Genomic DNA, 21,845 nt, shown 5'->3' with positions numbered 1-21,845 from the left:
AGAGACCCTTAACTAAGGAACTTTGCTTATGCTGACCAGAAACCCAGTCAGATCTAAAAATGGATGCAAGTTCTCTCACAATTATATATCTCAAGCAGCTCATATGTCTTATTTGAACCAGCCCTGTACTAGTCAAATCTGTTACTGTTCCTTTGACCTGAATACAAACACTTGAGAGTAAGTGGGACACCTCTTTTTCTGATTTCCGGAAATCACACCTGTTCATCCTATCCCTCCCAACATGGAAAGCCTCTAATCTTTCCTCCATTAGAAATCAGATTACCTAATTTTGTATCCTGGTTTTTATCTTGTTAATTGTTTTAATGCATAAAAATCTTTCTTTCCCCGTATTTGGGGTCCACTGACAAGCTAAGAAGGCCTGGTCCTGACTTGTTATGGAATTGGTATGTACTGCTTAATAAACTGATATGCTTAGAAGCTCTGTTTCCTCAGTTAATTCAGATTTCACCCTTGATGAGCCAAGCTACATTGAGTCAGGACTCCAACCTTCAGGAAGATGGTTTCTCAGAAAAACTCCCTAGAGTACTCTGGTCAATCTTTTACCAAGGGACTTTTTCTATGGAAGACAGTCCCCAAAGTTCAGACTCTCCTCAATTTCCAATTCCTCTGAGCTAAGGTAAGGTTTACCTCCATACTGCTGGGGATGGTTTACTCCACTCTATTTGTTGGGGAAAGGTTACTCCCTTTAAGAGAACTTTGAGGTTAAATTTAACCCCACTCTAAAGGTTGGGAAAGAATTGCTCCCTTTAAGGGAATGATGTGTTCCAGTAATAGTAAAATATCAAAGGATCTGCCCCTTGGAAAAATTGGCATAAACCAGGGGAAGAACACACTGTTAACTTGAAATCCCCTTAGGGAAATTCTTATTAACCTGGTAGTAGAGTGGGTGACTAAAAGACAGTTCTGAAATTATGCTAAAATACGTAAAAATCCAGTTATCTCCCAAATTTGGTAGCAAATTAAAAACTTTGAGATTAGACTTTCAGTAGGAGATAGGGTGGCTACCTATACCGAGGCTATCTGTCTTATTGCTTGTCTGTATTTTTGTCTTTGTAAAATGTTCAGAAAAAAACTTTATCTTGTGTGGTGTTTAGTGCTGTTTGTAGATTCTGCTACCTTGAAAGATTTCTAAGGGGAAAATGCAGCCAGCCATAAAGACTGTTGTAAAGAGCTGCAGCCAAAGAGTTTAGAATGCTGGGGAAGATTAATGAACTGCCACTTTAGGCTTTCAGTCATAGATTAGGTTAAACAGGAAAAAAAAAAAACCCGCAAGATATTTTTTCTTTGTCATTTCAGTCATGACCACACTGAATTACAGAGGTCAAATAATCAAAGAAAGGAAAACTTTTTCCTGGTTTATAGGAATTTGTGGCATTATAAATGAATTCAAGATTCCAAATTGTGGTAATTGCTTGAAAAAAAAACTTTTGTTTTTGGATTTTGGAGGTTTAGAGATTGGAGATTAATCATTAAGGAGTTTAAAGATTAAACATTTTAAGATTGTAGGGGAGAACTCCCGGGATTTTGGGTAATTTCAGGGACTCACTCCCTTCTCTTTGTCCTATCTGATATGGCACTTAGAAACATATGCTGAAATATCTTAGTGAGTTTTGAGATATGACTCTAAAGAATGTCTTTAAAGGAAAAATAAGAATTAAATTCTGTAAAAGTTTTAGGGGTAAATAACACTTTTATTTTTAACTTAATTTTTTAATCACCTTTCCTCCAAGATTGATAGAGCTATTGTTTTAGTGTAATGAAGGAAGGCAGCTAGTTTGAAAGTAATCCCAGAGTGAAAAAAAACAGGTATAGGGTCTGCAATTACTATTATTTATCTATTTATATTATTATTTATTATTCTTATTTATCCTCCTTGATCATGGAAACAGAAAAGCTTGTTTAAGTCAGAAAGCAACTTAAAGATAAGTAAAATTTAATTAAGGAATAGAAAGGCGATTTAAACTGAAGAGGAGTCCATGCAGAGGGACCCCATTGTTGTGGATAATGGGGATAGATATTAGCAATGACAGGGTGGTGAGTGTGACCAGGAACTAGGAATGTTTTTTGGAAAGGCTAAAGAACTTCAAATATATAGCAGATTTAAATGTTTGGGTAAGTTCTACCAATTCTTGGGAATTTTCCCAAATGGATGGCCAATGGCTCACACTGAACCCAAGGAAAAGATCTAGTCATTAAAACAGTTCAAGTTATTGTTAGTATGTAGCCTCAAAAATAACAACTAACTAGTGGGTAACGATCTATTCAAAGTAAGCAGCAAAAAATGTTTATTTTCATCCCCGGGTATTTGTTAACAGGCCAAATAGGAAAGAAGCTCTTTTAAAAAGTAAATCACTGTGGCAGGTAGGTGGCACAGTGGATAGAGCTCTGGACTTGGAATCTAGAAGACCTGAGTTCAAATCCAGCCACAGACACTTGACAGTTACTAGCCGTCTGACCCTGGGCAAGTCACTTAATCCCACTGCCTAGCCAAAAAAATAAAAAGTAAATCATTAAAAACTATAGACTATTCCTTTTTGTTTTTCATTTTCCATGGCAACAGATTACTATCATAACATAAAATTAATCTTCAATTATTGGCTCTAACAAACATTTACTAAGTGCCTACTATGTGCAAGGTAATGTGCTGGGCAGAGGAAATAATTTTATAGTTTGTGTATTATTCAGGTCCTTAGCTTTCTGTTTTTTGACTATTTAAGGAATTAATGATCCCAAAGATCAGTAGGATATTTGTAAAATATATAGGGCAAAAGTAAGGTGAAACTCAGAGACCTTTGAATTTTGAGCAGATATAGTAAAAGTTTTAGAGGGAGGAGATAAACTATAAATTATTTTTTAAATTAGCTAAAAATTATCTTGTTTATATAACCTCTATTCCTTATCAGCAAATAAAGTTGAGTTGGCTATAGTCAGATTCAATTATTAAATCTATTTCCTAATCAAAATAAAATGTAATAGGTAACTATCAAAACAAATGTGATATACAGACCATCATTTTTTTTAATCTACCCATTTGATTTTTCCCTCCTTTGTATGGAATTTCAATTACTGACAGAAAGAGTTGAAAGAAACTCTCATTTTTACCCAATTTTGCATAATTAGAGGAAAATCTTTCACCAACTTTGAAGTTTTCCCATTTCAAAGATGCCACTGCCCTTGACCAAAATGAGTATGAGAACAAAACCGAATGAAGAAAAACCTGAAGATGTGATCTAAAAGATCCCTTCAAGTGTAGCCACCTGTTCTCTTTGGGTTTCCCTTTCAAAGTTAGAGAAATGTGTATTAATTTGGATACAGATAAATAAAGGGAGTTCTTTACCATATTAAACTTAACCAAAACAAAAATCCCCCTCCTTGCCATTTTGTAAGAGATTAGCAGATTCTCTAAATGTCATGTTATAGAATTATATGTTTTCAGTAACCAAAAGTAACCTTACTGTGACTTAGCCAAAAAAGTATGTGTTTTATAACTTGAGTGTTTTAAAAAAGCATTTAGTTGATGGTGTTTTGTTTGTTTGTTTGTTTTTAGATTTACTATTATATTTAGTGTTACTGGTGAGGCTTTGGAATTTTAATGGGCATGTTGTCACACTAAAATGTCCATCCACAGAAAAAAACTCAAATTGTTTCTAGGAAATCAACACTGACAGTTGTTGCCTCCTATAATAAAGCCATTAACTTGACTCTGGCTGTTAAGATAGAAAATACAAAGTAAAAAGCAGTTGTAAAAAGAAGCTGTTATGTAAACTGTACTAGATCAAATAACAATCTATGCCAACCTTCCTTCTGCCTAAAATTTCATTACAGATGCTTGATTACTGATTGCAAAATGATTTGGTGTTAAGTAGTAAAACACTAAAAAAAAAAATGTTTAAATGTGAAACAAACTGCAGTATTAGAACATAGCCATCAAAAGACTCTTCCAAAATACTTCCCAGATACATACCAATTCACAAATCAACATTAGATGTATGACTTAGGAAAGCTGTCAGATTTGGGAGAGGCTTAGTCAAAGCAAAGAGGTTATAATCTCACATTTTCCATTCTTTTTCCTGTCCACAGCTCTTCCACGACTCGGAATCATGTTATTTACCTTGTTTACAGATCCACCTCAACCTCTTTCATTTCCAAATATGCCAAATGTATTAATATGGTTATTACCACTTCCATATTTCTTCCTTAATGTGATGAAGTTCCACTCAAGCCTCAATCACTAGACTCAGCAGCTACAGTAATTCCTTCTAGTAATCTTCAAAATACCTTTGAGAGTCACCATATTACTGCCAGAATGATCTTGATCAAAGGGTCTGAAAGAATGTGATGGGCAAACCAGAGAGATAGGATAAAATAACACACAAGCATGAGAATGGAAGAAAGAAATGGAGTAGGCAGGCAAATAAGTCTGAAAAAAATTAAAACAAAAGGAATACTAATTAGCTAGCAAATTTCTCTGCTAAAATAGGTGTATTACAATTTAATCTTTGTCTTTGGTTTAAGCTAATGATAACTAAATTTGTAAAATCAGGTCTAAGAATATCTGTTTTTAGAAGAGCTATTATTATACAGTATCTGTATGTGAACTGCTTGTTTCTAAATCTTCTAATTCTAGTTCCTTCTAAGGATCTTTGGATGTGGTCAGTTGTTAGTTTTTAAGAAAGTAATAGCTTAAAGTGATTAAATGACTCACTTTTCAAAAGCGCATTAACTTTTTCAGGCCACTGGGGTACTATTTACTAAATTACCTTTTCTACCACACTCAACAGTACCCCAGTGGACCAAGAGAATAAATGCACCTCTGCAAAGTGAGTCATTTATTCCCTTTTCTCCAGTACCAGATGCCATATGTCCCTGGTGACTGAAAAATTATCACATTTCCATAGAGAAAAGAAAGAATTGTCCCATATTGGATGAAATAATGTGGGTATGAGTAAGCTTATCTTCCCTAAATAAATGTAAAACAGATTAACTCCCCTCTATGATTTTGCCCTGAAAATTGATGAAATGCCAACGAATAGCCATGAGGATTTCTCATTCTTCCATCCTTAGAGTTTCTTTTTTATTGAAACCAAGACCTCAAAATTAGAATAACATACAATTTCAAATCTGGGGGTTGTCAGGAAAAAAATGCATGAGCAAATTATAACTTTGTTTTGAATGAACACTTTTTAAACTCTAGTATTTATTTTAGTTATGAAATCAGATGTCAATCCTCAAAAGGCTGTTGTCCCATAAAAACTATGCTACATTATCAGTGCAGCATACCTTACAGTCTTACCTAAAAAAATTAATGGCTTCTCTAATAAAGAGATTGTTGCTTTTAACCTCTGTAGAGATAGGTAACCACTCAGGTTGTTTCATGAGCAGCCACTGAGAAATTCACATTATATAATTAGCAGATGCCATTGCAAAACCAAACTAAGTTTTTAGTGCTATTAGTCCCTTGCTCTTCTGGAAGATGGCTACAACAATGAAAACAAAACAACTTTAATTTAAGAATCAACCAGTTTCTAATTAAACTGCCATAGGCAGCTGGTTGGATAAGTTTTAATCAGTTTCAATCACCTATTGATTGGTATACTGAAGCCTAAAAAATTAAAAGTAAAAGATGATTGGGGAATTGTCCCATCTCAGAACAACAGTAGAGGCCTCTGTAAATAACTCCTCTTTTAACCATCAGCTAAATGAACACTTCAATACTGCAGTACAAAGTCTTCTGCAAAATTACTTTAACTAACAAGCAGAAATTTATCAGCTTCAGCCAAAATCAATGCTGAAATCAATTTGAACACTGGTTGTGTCTAAAGGGGCTCATTGGCAATTTAGGGAAATTACACCATGTAAATGCCTGTGTTTTAATTGAACAGTTTCATCAACTAGGCTGTGATTGCTGTCCATTCATTTATTTACTTTCACTGCAGCTACCATTCTGCAAAGGAATGGCTTTTGTCAGGCTGGAGAGAGGGCACTTTATCTTCATTTTATGCACTTTTGTGAATAACAGATTTCATGAAATAAGCAAGTCATGGCCAGGGTCAAACAAACCAGGAGAGGTTTGTTCTTTTAAATAGCAACAAACAATCCCCACACAATCACTAAACAGTCTTCTTTCTTAAACAAGACCCCATGAAGCAATCTGAGGGGCTTCCACAGCACAGTCCAATGTGACTATAGTACATTCTAAAGCAGTGGTCCCCAAAGTATGGGGATTCACTGGGAATAGGAAGAAAGTGTTAGAATTTCTGTTTATATTTATTTTCTTATCCATAAATGAAAGAAAGCAGGCTTTCCTAATTATTTATGGATTAGCAGGAGTGCCCTCTCTTGGTCACGTTGTCATGTATGGTGTTGAAGGGTGAGAGCCCCACAATACAAAAATGCTGACCCCCAATCTCTTTACTGGCTTTTGGCATTCTGAGACGTACTGAAGTTTGTGTGTGCCCAGTAAGTGGATTCACAGATTCTGTTATTTAGTTTGAACTAAACTAAATCCTACAAAATTGACATGTGACTTTAAAAGATTCCTCAAATTGAAAATAAGAGCAATGGAAACACAAGAGAGAAAGGAAATGGCAAAACTGACACTTCAATTCTTCAGCTACATCATGAGGTTAAGAACAATGAAAATAAAATCTGATAATAAGGACAAAAAAGTCAAAATTACCAAGATTAAATGAAATAGATTCATATCTAATATTGTTAATGATGAACCTAACCCTAAGTATACAGTCTACCTTAACAATATTAGCTACTGACGTATGAAGTTACCAAGACATTTCAAAACTAAGTTTTCCCTTCCCCTCAAAAATCACATTTGTCACCCACTAAAAACTTTCATATCTGTACAATTTAAAGAATTGGAAACAGAACTTTCTAATCTGTTTTAAAATCTTCTAAATGAATTTCAGTGAGTTTGAACCCATTTGTTAAAAAATATAAAAATGTAACAGCATTTAGTTTGTGGGAATCAGGGAAGATGGAAACTTACTAGCTGAAGTTCAACCAAAAACCTTTGAATTATTGGTTGATGAGACTGAAAAATGAGTGTTATGATTTAGTAAGCACAGCTAATGATGCACTTCCTCCAAATGGAGCTAGGTATTGGGTATGAGGTATCATTTTTAGCAATGACAGCCATTAAAATCAAATATCAGAATATTATAAATGAAGAACCAAACCTTTGGATCACTGCATCACAAGGTGTCCACTCAAGATTTTCAAGTAATGAAACATATCCAATCACATTGTTTGAGTTAAATTATTATTATTAAAAGATTTTATTTAAAATATTACTAATTGGTGGCGCAGTGGATAGAGCACCGGCCCTGGATTCAGGAGGACCTGAGTTCAAATGTGACGACCTCAGACACATAACACTTACTAGCTGTGTGACCCTGGACAAGTCACTCAACCCCACTGCCTAGCCAAAAATAAATAAATAAATAAATAAAATATTACTAATTAAATTTAATAAGAGCAAAAAGGCCTAATTAAAGTAATTTTTAAAATATTTATCTTTATCTCATCCTTTTGAAATCTGTTTAGTGTATATTTTATAATGTACATAATATATTAGTACAGTAAAACATACATAATTTATAAATAATTAACCCTACATATATTGGGGGATATATGTTCAAAATACTGATAGGAGTAAGCAATGGCAAGAATTTAGAGATTAATGCTGTAAAGTGACATGTTTATAAAGTCAAGTTCTGGACACTTTGGATTCAAAATACAACCTGACTACTGCCTTTGTGAGAGATACTTGAGATTTCAAAAGAGCTGTGATTTTCCTGGTGTGGGTCCTTGCTCCACCAATATAGATGACAACCACTCCACCTTAGTAGATGGCTTCACGAGTTGCAATGGCCAAAAAACATGCATCATCTGTTGACCAATTTTATTTCTTCATGTATCAAACAGAAAAATTAGCACTTGCCTCACAAGGCTGTAATGAGAACCAGAAAACAACATATGAAAAAGGCTTTGCAAACCTTAAGGCACTCAATATATGCTACCTAGTCTTATTTCTGGTGATAAGCCTTTTCAACCTAACTTTGCTGGGCCTCATATGACAGAATGTCACTGAGTCTGTACCTGAAGCATTTCCAACTTGGTAAGACTCACTAGAGCTTAGAGTGCTTTGGCATGGTCTCTGAAACTGAGGGTCATCTCCCCGCCATGATGAAGTATTGGTACAGGCTGCAGTAGAGGCCTTTCTAAGATATCTTAAATAATTTGTAGAGAGCCATACATAAGAAACTGGCTCTTGGTTTTAAAGCCTGCAGATACACACATTGCTGGTGTTTCTTACTCTCAATTTAATACAATCATCCCATGTCAATAACGCTTAAAAAAAAAAAAAGACGCAAATAATACTTACTCATTTAACTGCCCATGTCATAATCTGTTGACTTTACACAAGACTAGCAGCACAGAATTCCACTATTATAATACCAGTACTGGAAAACAACCTATGCAATTCTCCTCCATTGTGGTAAAATATTCACATAATAACAATTAATAATTATAATAACAACTTGTACTTATCTAGTACTTTAAAATCTGCAAGTATTTTTTACAAACATTACATGCTCATTTGAACTTCAATGATAGCCCTGTTCGGTTGGTATTGTAGGTATTCATTATTACTCTCATTTTACAGATGTTGAGACTGAGCCTCAGAGAGGTTAAATGATTAGTATATAGCCAGGCAGTGTCAGACATGGCATTTGAATCAGATTCCAATGCTTTCTCCACTATGCCATGCTGCTTCACCTACATGTATTCTCCATGTACACAAAGAATACGATTTGATTTACAACATACCTCATCTGCAATGGGAGAGGTAGTTCCTTCACTAGGAAGTCCTGACACTAGAGACATCAAAACAAACGTGCAATTTAGTAGTTTGAGTTTGACACCACTGTCCTATACCAATGGAATCACAGGATTGAGCCAAATCAAAACAAAGATACACACTCTAATTTATAGACTAGCAAGGTATTTTATAATGGTATTTCATTCTGATAACAAGTTGATATAAAAATTAAATAATTGTGGTTTTATAAAGTCCTTTGAGGTTAACTGAGAGGCTGCTAAGGGAACCCAGTCAATTCTTCTTTAAATGTTTGTAATATGTTTAAAAACAAGATAAATAGGGATGGAAACAGGAAAAAAAAAAAGAAAGACTAGCTTCATTTATAAAGATATGTTAAGCAGAAAACACTAACAGGACCAGCAAAGATTATGAAAAGAAAAGCACGACAGCATGATGGCAATAAAAAGACTGACCTACATGCTCAAGTGAATAGCCAAAACTGTGTGGCTTAGTGACCAGAATTACATTTCTGACATCTGGATAATCAAGATATATATGTGCATGTATGTATGTACACACACACACTTTAAAAATTATATCAAGAATGGAGAAACAATTCTTCACCGTACCTAATTTAGTATCTCACTATACAAAGTACAGGATAACAGGTTCATATGTAATTTAAGGACAACAACGATGACAATCAAAATTGCTATAATCATGTATACTTAATAGGAGAGACAAGTCCTACTGAAATGTCAGAGGGCATGCAGTCCTTGACTTACACAAAGGTTGTATCCCATAAGCTGGCAAAATTGTTTGAAATTAAAATGCATTTTCCAATATGAAACCATGATGGTCCCAAGGCTGGTTCCAAGCACTCTGTTTATATTAGTACTAGCTATGTGGTGTGGGAGGAAGAAATAAAGAAGGTTTCCCTTCTGAAGAAGGCCCAGGACCAATCTTAGGCAAAATTTCAGTCAAGTTTTTCTTTTGTACCCTCACATTTCCCTTTCTGAATCTTTTATCAATATGCTAGAGCACCTCTCATTAAGTATCCAAGTGCTGCCCTAAGCCTATTACTGCAACATATCATCCAGGTACTGTTACCTCCCCAAATGCCCTGTTCTGGCAAAACTATTTATATTCCTAATCAAAACTATTATTTCCTAAGTATTACAGGTCTATTTCAGTTAATTATTAGGAGGAAATCAGTCTAATTGAACTAAATCATACTAATATATCAGTGACTAACAGTCTTTTAACGTTCCAAGAAGAGGTAGAATTTCAAGCAATATAAGAAAAATATTCAAAAATCCCTGAAGTGTGGAGGAAGACATTTTGAAGAATAATGAACCCATGATAGCCCTGCAAAAGAATTTTTACCCTTGTTCAGCTCTCAAATGCTAGTCCCATTTTCATGGAAAACTGCTCTTCTTCCTGACAGGGTATCAAAATGCCTCAAGTTTTTTTCATAATAGCTCCCCTGGCAGCAGGGACTCTAATGATAAGGTTTCTACAACAACAGAGAAAGAGAATGAGGTTGAAGTAAAGACATTGAAAAAAAAAATACGTACCCACACACTCGTGTGTGTATGTATGTGTGTGTGTGTGTGTGTGTGTGTGTGTGTGTGTGTGTGTGTGTTCTTTGTAAGCTAGGAACTTCTGTGACAATTCACCAAAACGTGTGGACAGCACATTTGCCTACATTCTTTTAAATGCAGACACAACCTAATCAATTCAAATTTACTTTTCAACCGTAGCCAAACTTTTTTTTACTAGTTTGCTGTTAGTACTTAGATAAACCAGCAGTACTGTGCCTCAGTTTCCTCATTTATCAAACACCTGTCCTACTTACCTTACAATGTTGTTATGAGTATAAAGTGAGATGATAGATGCTGGAACACTTTGAAAAGTTAAAGGACAATGAAATCTTCAAAGTACAATAAAGATACAAAGATACAGAATTGTAATAATTATAATTCTGAGTACCTCTTTTCACTTGGGGAAGGAAGAGTATTGAAACAGCTTATATAGGCTTTGAAGACAGCAGGTAAAATTTTCATTTATCTTATTTAATCCCTTGCCACAGACAGTGAGTAAGGCAGTGAAATACTCTATACCCCAAGAACTACCTTGAGAAAAAAAATTACAGAACAATTTCAAAGGCAATAGTCCATTTATACAGGTATATGTAAAAACAGCTGAGTATCATATGTCTTCAAATGTATCCCACATAACATCATTAACGTGACAAGTGGAAAACACATTTTCTTCTTAGTTTTCAGCTAACTTTTTTGAAAATTTAATTATGGTTTAATCAGGGCTTTATGTTTATTGACTAAGTTTATTGTTACATTTTGCTGCTACAATAAGCAGACATAATAGAATCTGTATGTTTGAGAACCTTACACAATACATATTTTCCAAATACACTAAGGTTGTTAAAATGCTATATTGATTGTGCCCTAAAGCAAGTTCTAATTTTGTCTGAACATTTTTCATTTCATTATTTGATTTCACAAAACAAAAAACTATGAACTCTGCTTTTGGCAATAAGGTCATATGATCTTTTAAATTTTTTCAAAATTAAAAAAGGCTATGATATAGCTTGAGGAAAGACAGCTCAGTATATAATTGTTTTTAGAAAAGATCTCACTAAAAATTAATGTTAAGTATACTCACGCACCTAGGGCAGCTAGGTGGTACAGTGGATAGAGCACTGGGCTTGGAGTCAGGAAGACCTGAGTTCAGATATGACCTCAGACACTTACTAGCTAGCTGTGTGACCCTGGGCAAGCCACTCAGTTCATCATCTATAAAATGAGCTAGAGAAGGAAATGGCCAACCACTCCAGTATCTTTGCCAAGAAAACCCCAAATGAGGTCATGAAGAGTTGGACACTACTTGAAGTGACTCAACAATATACTCATGCATACTATGCATGTTTCAGATCCATACTGATACCTCTCCCAATTTTAGTGTACTTGCAACTTAGATTCAGAGGTCGAATGTATATGTTCCCCCACAAGCCAGACCTTAAACATTTCATATGATAGCAATTTCACAAAAATGTGGTTCTTCGAGGACCAAAGTGATCAACTGATAAAGCTAAAACAAACAAACAAACAAAGAAAAAGAAAAACCATGGCAGGAAGGTACATACAGTAAATGCCTTTTGGACTTTCTACTGAATTATTTTTCAAAAACGCAATTTAAGTAAATACCCTAGATGCCATAGCATACAAATATTTTCCTCTGCTATGTGCCAAGCAAGAGCCCACAACCTCCCAACATATCAACTATTCTAAGAGAGCTGAGAAAAATTAGAAAGTTTGCTATAATCTAGAAATGCATCATACACACTAGCGTAACCATGTAACTAATCTGTGAATTCAATTACCAACTTTTAAGTTTTTTATAGATATAAATAGACCCAAAGGAAAGCTCAAACAACAAACTATGCTGGGTTTACTTCTTTCATCTAAGAGATTATATTAAAATAAAACAGTCCATAAAAAAAAGAAAAAATTTTTTAAATGAAATAAAATTGCAGAATTTTAGAGTTAAAAAGAACCTTAGAGGTCATCCAAGCTAACTTCCAATTAAATAAAGGATTGCTTCTACAGACAGTCATCTATCTAGATTTTGCTTAAACATTTCTAAGTAAAGGGAGGTTCATTATGTCCCAGTGTACACTATTCCACAAGACCACCATTTATTACATGCCTACTATGTACAAGGTACAATGAAAGTTTTTCTAGGCCATATCTGTCTTTTTAACTTCAACAAATGGATTCTAGTCCAGGTTTCCAGAATTAAAAAAAAAAATTCCAACACCCTTTTATACGACAGCCCTTCAATTACTTTAAAGCAACTGATGTGTCTTCTCTAGTCTTTATTTCAGCTTTTCAAAACTGTTTTTCATAGCTCAATTGCATTCTCTAATGTGACCTTTGTTCTCTGTAGCACTTTAATGGTACTTACCGCAAATTGCTTCATTTAACTGTTATTCAGGTTCATGTGTTATCTACCGTGTTAGAATGTAAGCTCTTGAGGTCAGGGAGTACATCTTAAATATCTCTTACCCCATACCAGTGCATATTACAAATTCTTGTGCACAGTAAATATCAGAAGGAAAAGTAAGAAGGATACAATTTCCTGAGCCCTCATTAATATAGTTGTTTTCCTCTACATGCATTTAAGTTTGTCAATATTCATCTGAGTTTAATACTCAGAACTGGATAATACAACATAAATGTGGCTGTCCAGTGCTGAATACAATGGAACGTAATTTCTATGATCAGGATACTATGCCACTATATATTTACTAATCTACCTGCATCATGTTAAGGTTTTATTTATTTTTGGTTTTGTTTTGCTGTAAAACCTATGAGTAATTAAAATCTAAATTTTTTCCTCACATGTACAGTATATATTTAGACCAAGGCTCCCTTAGCTTATATTTGTGAAAGTTTGCTTAACTTTACCCATTCACAACTAATTCTGTCAATTTAATTTAACTTTTAATTTTAATAAATTAACTGATTTAATTTCTTTATTAATAAAAAGGTCTTAACTAAAAGAAAACATTAGTACAAAGTTTTGCCCTTTAAAAACCTTCTTTAAAAGAAATGTAGGTGGTAAAACAAAGGTTCAGCAAGTTCTCACTAGAAATATTGCTATAAAGTATTGATTTTTTACCAGACTCAATTGACTGAAAAGTTGTTTGTATAGCAACATTGGCCAAGCCAATATGCTGGAACAATTTTGTTACCCATAGTAATCAAGTGAATTTCTGAAGTATAATTATAATGTCATAAAACTAAAGCCAACATACCCCTTCTCCAAGCAATAAAACTATACAGGCTATAAAACAAAGGGAGGGGGGAAGACTATATAAATGAGATTTTTAAAAATGAAATTTAGTGTCTTTCAAGAACACCACTGTTCTCTTTTTCCCCCTTCCCTTAAGCCAAGGTTAGCATGAAAAGTGATCAATACTTCAATCTCAATAAACTATTTCAATAATAGTTAATTCAGGTGGAAACAGAGTCTGCAAATTTCTGTTCAGTGACCTGTGACATCCTGTCATGTTTGCTGAATGCTGATAATACATCATTGCCATAATGGATATGACTAAGTGTAAAGTTGCAGCAAAGTGGTGAGGCAGGGGGAGAGAGAGCAAAGGAGAGAAAGATGCACCCAATCACATGAACTCAGGTTCATTCCTTAGATTCTGATCAATACTACATACATTGTCTTCTGAAACAAACCTCTAATTGTAAACACTAAGAGGAGAGAAAGTGAAACATACATAATTAATTTTATTTGACAAATGCTTATTGATTTTCTGAAAACATAAATATCTGCCTGTCATATGGTACTTTAGTACAATCCAGCCATATACTTTAGTACAATCTGAATCTATTGGATTCAGATGTTGTCTTGTTTGCTAGTTTAAAACATAATGATCTTCAGCACAAGGAAAAAACTATTCATTTGATCAGAAGGTTAAAGTTAAAATAAACCAATTATCCTAGATCTTAGGCTACTATTAAAATTGCACTTAAAATATCATATCTTATTTGCAAGGCACATTTTGGGCAGAAAAAGGATAGCAGATGGGGTAATGATGCCCCAAGTCCTTCAAGAGTCTGATGAAGGGTGAGATCTTGGATGATCTCAGACCAGGTATGTTGTTTTGATTTAGCATCCTTAAATATGTTGAGGGATAAGAAATATGAGATCTTTCTTGGTATGATATGTTCAATACATGTCACATAAAATAAAACAGAATAAGGAATGGAAGGGATAAAATTCTATTATCTGAAAATCATAACTTAATGATGACTCCCGCCTCTAAGACTGTTTATCATCACTGGATCTAAGTTTGAATGAATTAACCTATCTTTAATCTTCAAGAATTTGAGATGCACTTGAGATAGCTGAAGAATTTTAAATTTTGTTCAAGTGGACATTCCCTTCATTGATACATATAGGAACCCTTATCCTTCAAAAGTTATTTAGGGGGGCAGCTAGGTGGCGCAGTGGATAGGGCGCTGGCCCTAAAGTCAGGAGGACCTGAGTTCAAATCCAGCCTCAGATCAAACACTTGACACTAGCTGTGTGACTCTGGGCAAGTCACTTAACCCCAACTGCCTAACAACAAAACAAAACAAAAAAAGTTATTTAGGTAGAAAAACTCCTCACCCTGCATGACAACCATTGATGAGCCTCGCCAGTCCTTGGAAAATTGACATACTAATTAATTAGACTATCTGTCTCTGGGTATTCAGAATTTTTTTTTTCTTAATTCAATTCAACAGTATTTATTATGGACATAATTTGTTCATAGCATTATGCTAGACTTTGGGAATTTGAGGACAAAATGGAATAAGTCTCTGCCCACAAGAAGCTTACACTCTACTAGAGTATACAACATGTAAACAAATAAGTAGAAATATGATAATTTGAGAAGGCAAATAATGTTAATAGCTAAGGGATCCAGAAAAGTGTGGTGTTAGGCAAGATATCTGAGTTAGGAACCTTGAATAAAGCTAAGGATTCTAAGAGACTGAGCTTAGAATAGAGTATTTGAAAAGTATGAGGAAAACACATTGTTAATATTTCTCCTATACTTCTAAAACTTCTACATCTTAACATACATCCTTCCTTAGAAACTGGCATTCTGAATCTTGCTAAAAATAACTGGCATTACAATAATGCAAAAACAGTACACTATAAAATGAAGGTGTTAGAAGTGTTTGATCTCAAAGGTCCTTCCTATTTTAAAAATTTTATCATTTGAAAGGCTTATTGTTTGAATGAACACCTCAATGCTATTTGATTTCTAAGAATTCTATGTATCCCTGTTTTTCCATATAAAAGCCAATTCACACACCAAGAAAGTAAACAACCCAACCCTTAAGTTTGTCCTGTTATCATCTCAAAATAAATGGGATCAACTTACTTCTACTTCAGTGTTAGACACTATCACACAACAGAGAGAAACAAAATAATGAGTCAACTAATTCTTTATCATTCAACGTTTTAAAATCTGAAGTTACATGTCCACTTACAAATCTGTATTATAAACACAAGAGCACTAGCAAAGTCAGACAAATAAGGACAAGTGAGGGAAAATTTTTCTCTTGAATAGTCTGACCTTAATGACCCGACTAATTTCTTGTCTTTCTTTGCAGATAAATGCAATGCAATTTTAATATTATCTCTTGGATGAAAGAAGTATGTTTGAAAGAACCTTTGTTTCACCATCTATATTTCTTTTAAAGAAGATTTTTAAAGGGCAAAACTTTATAGTAATGTTTTCTTCTAGTTAAGACATTTTTATTACTAAAGAAATTAAAAGCTCCTGCAGAATTAGTTGTGAATGGGTAAAGTTAAGCAAACTTTCACAAACAGAAGGTTTTTATAGTGTAATATTCTATGGACAACAGCTATCACTGAGACCATTTTCTTGCATGGCCTACATACTTTATATAGAATTGCCCATTCTCTTAGATGAACGGTCTAACTCATCAGAATAAAACCTTACCAAAACCTTCTAGTTCTAACTCTATGATCATACGATCTGGCTAGAAAAACTTAATTTCATTTTCATATAAATGTCTGTTTACAGAATTTTGTTCCCTGGACTATGCTATGTCTTTCAATGGAAAGGAAGGAAGGATGTCAAGGAATGTGCAATCTAGCATGGGAGGAAGTAATACAATTTCTAGTCCTCATTGGGAGCCTCGATGACCTCAGGCAAATAACTACTCTGTGACTCTGATTCCTTATCCATAGAAAATGAGCTAGTAGCACCCTCACAAACAACAAGGTGAAAATAATTTGAAAAGGGGTTTACGTCTTTATTTTAAGATACCGAGAAGTATTATAGTTTAGTGGATACAGCACTTGCCTTGGAGTCAAGAGTCAGGAGTTGAAGTCCTACCTCTGACACCTGGTAGATAAACAAGAGAAAGTCACTAGGTCTTTCAGTGCCCCAGGTAATTTAGGATTATAGACTGAGCTGGAAGGGACCTCAGAAACCCTCTAGCTTAACCCCTTCATTCTGCAGATGAGGAAATAGGCCCAGAAAAGCAAGGCAACTTGTCCAAGATCACACAGCTAATAAGTGGCAGAAGCAGAATTTGATTCCTAGTCCTCTGAATCATAACCTGTATAGTCTACACTACCTAAACGATACTCTCTAAAACTATATTCCAGACAAGCCGCTGACCTGCATCAGCAAAAAGAGTTCCCACACTGGGAGTTGCCTACACCAATGAAATTACAGGTCTGGATCCCTTCCAAAAGATGTAAGTATACATGAAATGACTAGAAAAATAACATTTGTGCGTTATATTTGTATTATAAACTACAGTGTTATAGAAATCATAAGGTACCTAAAATGAGAACTTCTATTTTATGTTTCATTTTCTCTTTTCCTAAAATTTTCTTTTTAGGAACAAAGAATATGCTTGAACTATTTCTTAGTTTATGATATTTTCTCTATAATCTACCCAAACCAAATGAATAACTCTAAGAAAGAGAATCAATTCTTTAAAAGATCTGTCCACTATCATACAACAAACATAAAAAGTAGCAACTTTCTTTTCTTGTCTCTTTTATTGCAAGGATTGTTTTCTCTATGCTTTCTTTTCCTGGGCAAGAATATCTCCAACTTTTGAAAGGATGGAAATGTTATTAACTATTAATAATATGCTTTGTAGCCTCACAGAATACTTAATCCTAAAAACTCATAACCTGTGACTAACATACATGCTCAAAACACCTCCCCCCCACAAAAGTGGGAAGGAACCAACTAAAGTTTTAAACTTTTACTTTTCATTTACTAGTTATTCCATACCACAAGAAAAAAAATTAAAGGCCATTAAGAAGTTTTGTTACTAATGCATGACTTTTAAAATATTTTTCTTTACCTCATTTATTCAGTGAACCCTATAATACAATCGATTTGTCTAAAAAGCCACATTTTTGTAGTTGATGCCATAAAAATAAACTCAGTATGGAAGGAAGTCAAACACAAAACACCAAATGGTTGTTTTCCAGAGATTATACTATAGTGAATCCCTGGTCACTGTCAAATCATACCACATCTATGCTGAGCCACAAACTTAAATACTCACTCATGGCTAATAACAATCAAACCTGGCCAAGGACCTGAAGGGCTACAAGTGAGAATAAAGGTCAATGACAATGAAAAAATAAGCCAGCAAAGACAATAAACACTAAGAATTTTCTTGTCTCTTTCCCAAGGACTGTACAGGCAGTAAAGCAAAAGAAATTATTACCTTTTTTATTCTTCAGAAGAAGTTCACTATAAAATTTTAAAGTACTAAGACAAAGATGATGATCATTCGGTATGGCTAAGCAGCCATTTATAATAGTATATTAAATTATATTAATATTAGTACACTAACTGAATAACAACAGATCTTTTTTTTTCTTTAGGGCAATTGGGGTTAAGTGACTTGCCCAGGGTCACACAGCTAGTAAGTGACAAGTGTTTGGTCTGAGGCCGCATTTGAACTCAGGTCCTCCTGACTTCAGGGCCAGTGCTCTATCCACTGCGCCACCTAGCTGCCCCGCACAACAGGTCTTTTTTGACTGGAGATAAATAAACCAACAAACAGGTAAAGCCAGAAGATTAAAACATTTAATTAGCATCAGCTGATGGGCAGTTGTCAGCTAGCTAACAACTCTGCAGAAAACAGAAAAATACATACAACATATATATGTATATATAAACACACACACAGAGCTTTACACATATCTCTTATACGGCTTTAGAGTAGGAGGCAAAAGGGGCCTAACAGGTGAAGCTACTCAGCCACTTTTCTTATTTTGGAGGTTAAGCAATAGAGACAGGATGTCAAGTGATTTGGGTGTTGGAGATGGAAGAGAGAGCTTAGCTTTGGAGTAACCATGGTGTCACCCAAGATCTGGTCTGTTCTCCACGCAAGATCAGGTCTATAGGGTGTTTCCTGGAAGTTAATCAGACCATCTAAGTGGAGTAGGAGGTCTCTAGTTAATCTCAACAGAATATCTAGGTCAGAATGGAGGACTGAGATAGTGTTGACCTCCCATAGAGAAGGAATCAGACTGAGACTCTGTCTTTTTAATTACATAACCCTGCAGGCTATATTTCTTTGACCTCTAAGGCTACTATCTCAGGGGAGATAATTTCCCCAAACTCAACAGCACACAGATTTTGCACATATCCTCTACACAACGAAGATGGATCAAATACTAAAGAATATGTATGTTACCTTTAATGCATGCAATTTTGAAGACTTAGACTTTTTGTCTCCATCCTAGAATATATTAATGCATAATATAGCCTTTGATAAAAATACAAGAATATTTTGAGAGTTACATATTACCATTTTTCGTGAAATAAAACTTAAAGCTGGGAGAAGCTTAGTGTGAAGTTTAATAAAGAAAGAATGGTTCTAGACAATATTTGAAAATGGTGAAAGAATCACTAAATTCATTCAGGATTCAAAAGATCTGATGGAAATATTCCCTACCAGTTCACTAGTGACCAACCTTCTTGCCTCGGCTATTTTTTTTCTCCAACTTTCAAATACTTGGTCTAGGCTCCAAAGAATAATCAGAGGAACAATATATAAGTACTCAAGCACATCTTCAACTCATCCTTAATTCCCGCTCCCTAAGCTCTTTGACTCTGGCTATCAGCATGAGGGCCCAAGGAAGGAGGACTATTGAAACTTTGCTTATTGCTTTGTACAGGGGACTCAAATGCATATGCTCTTTCCTACCATGCCCCAGGTTTATGGCAAATGGACAATAATACCACAGTTATTGTTTTCTGAGACCAGATTTGAACTCAGGAAGATGAGTCTTCCTGATTTCAGGCCCAGAAATCTATCCACTGTGTCACCTAGCTGCTGTGATACCACAGTGAATGATAGGAAACAACTCCTAGAAAAGCTCTGTCCTTGGCCACCAGTGGCACAAGAGGAAACAATTTAAGTCAAAGGTAATGACAAGGGGGTGGAAGAAAGAAATGAAGAAAAATCACTTATGGAAAACTACAGGAATCTCTGGAAGACAGTCATGGAGAAACCAAACTATGGCCTTCAACTTCTTCAAACACAGCAAGTATTTTTGTTCTACTATTTTAAAACATAAATTTTTAATTAAAAAAAAAAGTCCAGAGGAACTTAGTTGTAAATATTTTGTTTTCCACAAAAGATCAATACTTTCATCTTCTCTAGAATACCATAAAGAAGTACTTTGCTTTCAGAACAGGTGTTGACAAACCCTGAACACAGAAAAACAGCTGGAGTCCAGACCAGTGACCCTCAAAAGAGCTCAGAGGACTGGACTCAAGCTAAGCACCTGGATCCTCCAGAGAAACACTTGGCTTGATGTGACCAAGGTGGGGACATCCCCTCTTGGTATCTGAAAACATGCCCCTTTTGCAGTTATAGTGCAGTTTTCATCTGTATTCATGCTGTTAGTCAGAACTTAAGGATCTAAGGACATTATTAACCAATTAGAAAATAAATGGGTTATTTTACAACTTTGGAAATATATGTTACTATCAAAGTTAAAATGTCTAAGATATAAACAAGATCATAATAGGATGCAGGGTTACTGTATACATGGTAAACAGCTCTCTGGAGGAAAGCTTTATTACTCCCTCAGGGCTTTCTTACAGAATATGGATTTCTTAATTCCTAGTGGAATATTTTTCATACACCACTGAAGACTATTAAGTACCAGATATTACATTATGTAGTTTAAACTTTTCACTACTGTATAAGAAAGACTTCCCTGTCGAGAAAGCTACTCCTTTACTGTTACAATCTTTTAAATATTAAAATGAACACTCCTTCAGGGTATGAGCATAGCAACCGAAATTTGGAAGAACTTTATAACTTAACATATTCATCAATGTGTAGCAAATCTCTCAGGGGAGCAGAGTGAGGAAAAGAAGGAAATACAACAGGAAGAACGCTTTTTAATAACTTTCAGAGTGTTGACATAGGGCAAAGCAATGGTATTTATAAGGTTTTGCTTCCATTGGGCATTAATGTAAACACTGAACTAGCACTGGGTGCTAGCAAGTTTAAAAGGAATAATGGTATTAAAAAAGAGTGAAGGAAAAATGAATTAAACTTCAGGCCAGTCAAAGGCGCACTTGCTAAAGGTGGCCTATTAACTGTTCACCCAGGAGAGACTCAGCCTCAGAAATATTAAAAAGGCAATATAAATGCACCATTCCACCATTCCTGAGAAAATAGATGTCTTGCAGAATTCTGGAGTCAAATATGAAAATAAAATCTAAGAGCTGATGGTCATTTTAACATCTTTGTTACACACAGCCTGAATGACCTTTCAGTTAAACTGGTTCTAGAAAGTTTAAACAAAATGGACTACTCACTTGTAGACTGTGCCTCCATTGCCGTGACCGAGGGTGTCTCGATACCGTATGTCTTGTTCATTCATCTCCACGAGAAAGAAAGAAAAACAAAAGGGGTGTCATGCTGTGGATGGAAATGTCAAGGAAAAGCCACTCTGGGCCATAAACAACAAGCAGTCTGGGTCATTTCAAGTTCAGCTGCAAGAACGAGAAGATCAATACAACATTTGCTGTCCAATTTATAAAAGACGATACCAAGGGACAAAGTGATGGAAAGTTTAATGACAATTTGTTTGCCTGGGTCATTTCATTAAAGTTTGATAAAAGGTGTCAAAATGGAATGATATAACATAGCTCCAAAGGGTCAGGTCAGAGATACTGATAGGAAAAGGAGCACTGCAGAGAACCAAAGCCAAACAGCAATGAACGCAGACAAAGCCAAAGTTGAAAAGGAAAACACATATACAAACCACAGATAATATTGGTATCTTATAAATGATCTATAAAGCAACCCATGCGAGGTACTCAATAAGTTAACACACAACAAACTAATTGGATAACCTA

At 34.9% G+C, this 21,845-nt stretch overlaps 1 protein-coding gene across 3 annotated transcripts in view; it reads right to left on the bottom strand.

Annotated features, from left to right (window-relative positions):
• The window catches only part of MAP2K5 (mitogen-activated protein kinase kinase 5), a 283,567-nt gene that overhangs the window by 196,947 nt on the left and 64,775 nt on the right, over positions 1-21,845 (bottom strand). For all 3 annotated transcript variants that reach the window (XM_027852077.1, XM_027852078.1, XM_027852076.1), the window contains exon 8: positions 21,303-21,367. In XM_027852077.1, the coding sequence (XP_027707878.1) occupies positions 21,303-21,367 (65 nt within the window). The remainder of the gene's footprint in view (positions 1-21,302; positions 21,368-21,845) is intronic.

The sequence above is a fragment of the Vombatus ursinus genome, unplaced genomic scaffold (genome assembly GCF_900497805.2).
Source record: "Vombatus ursinus unplaced genomic scaffold, bare-nosed wombat genome assembly UNPS02009205.1, whole genome shotgun sequence".
In the NCBI taxonomy this organism is placed as follows: domain Eukaryota; kingdom Metazoa; phylum Chordata; class Mammalia; order Diprotodontia; family Vombatidae; genus Vombatus; species Vombatus ursinus.
This window is presented reverse-complemented; position numbering and strand designations above follow the sequence as displayed.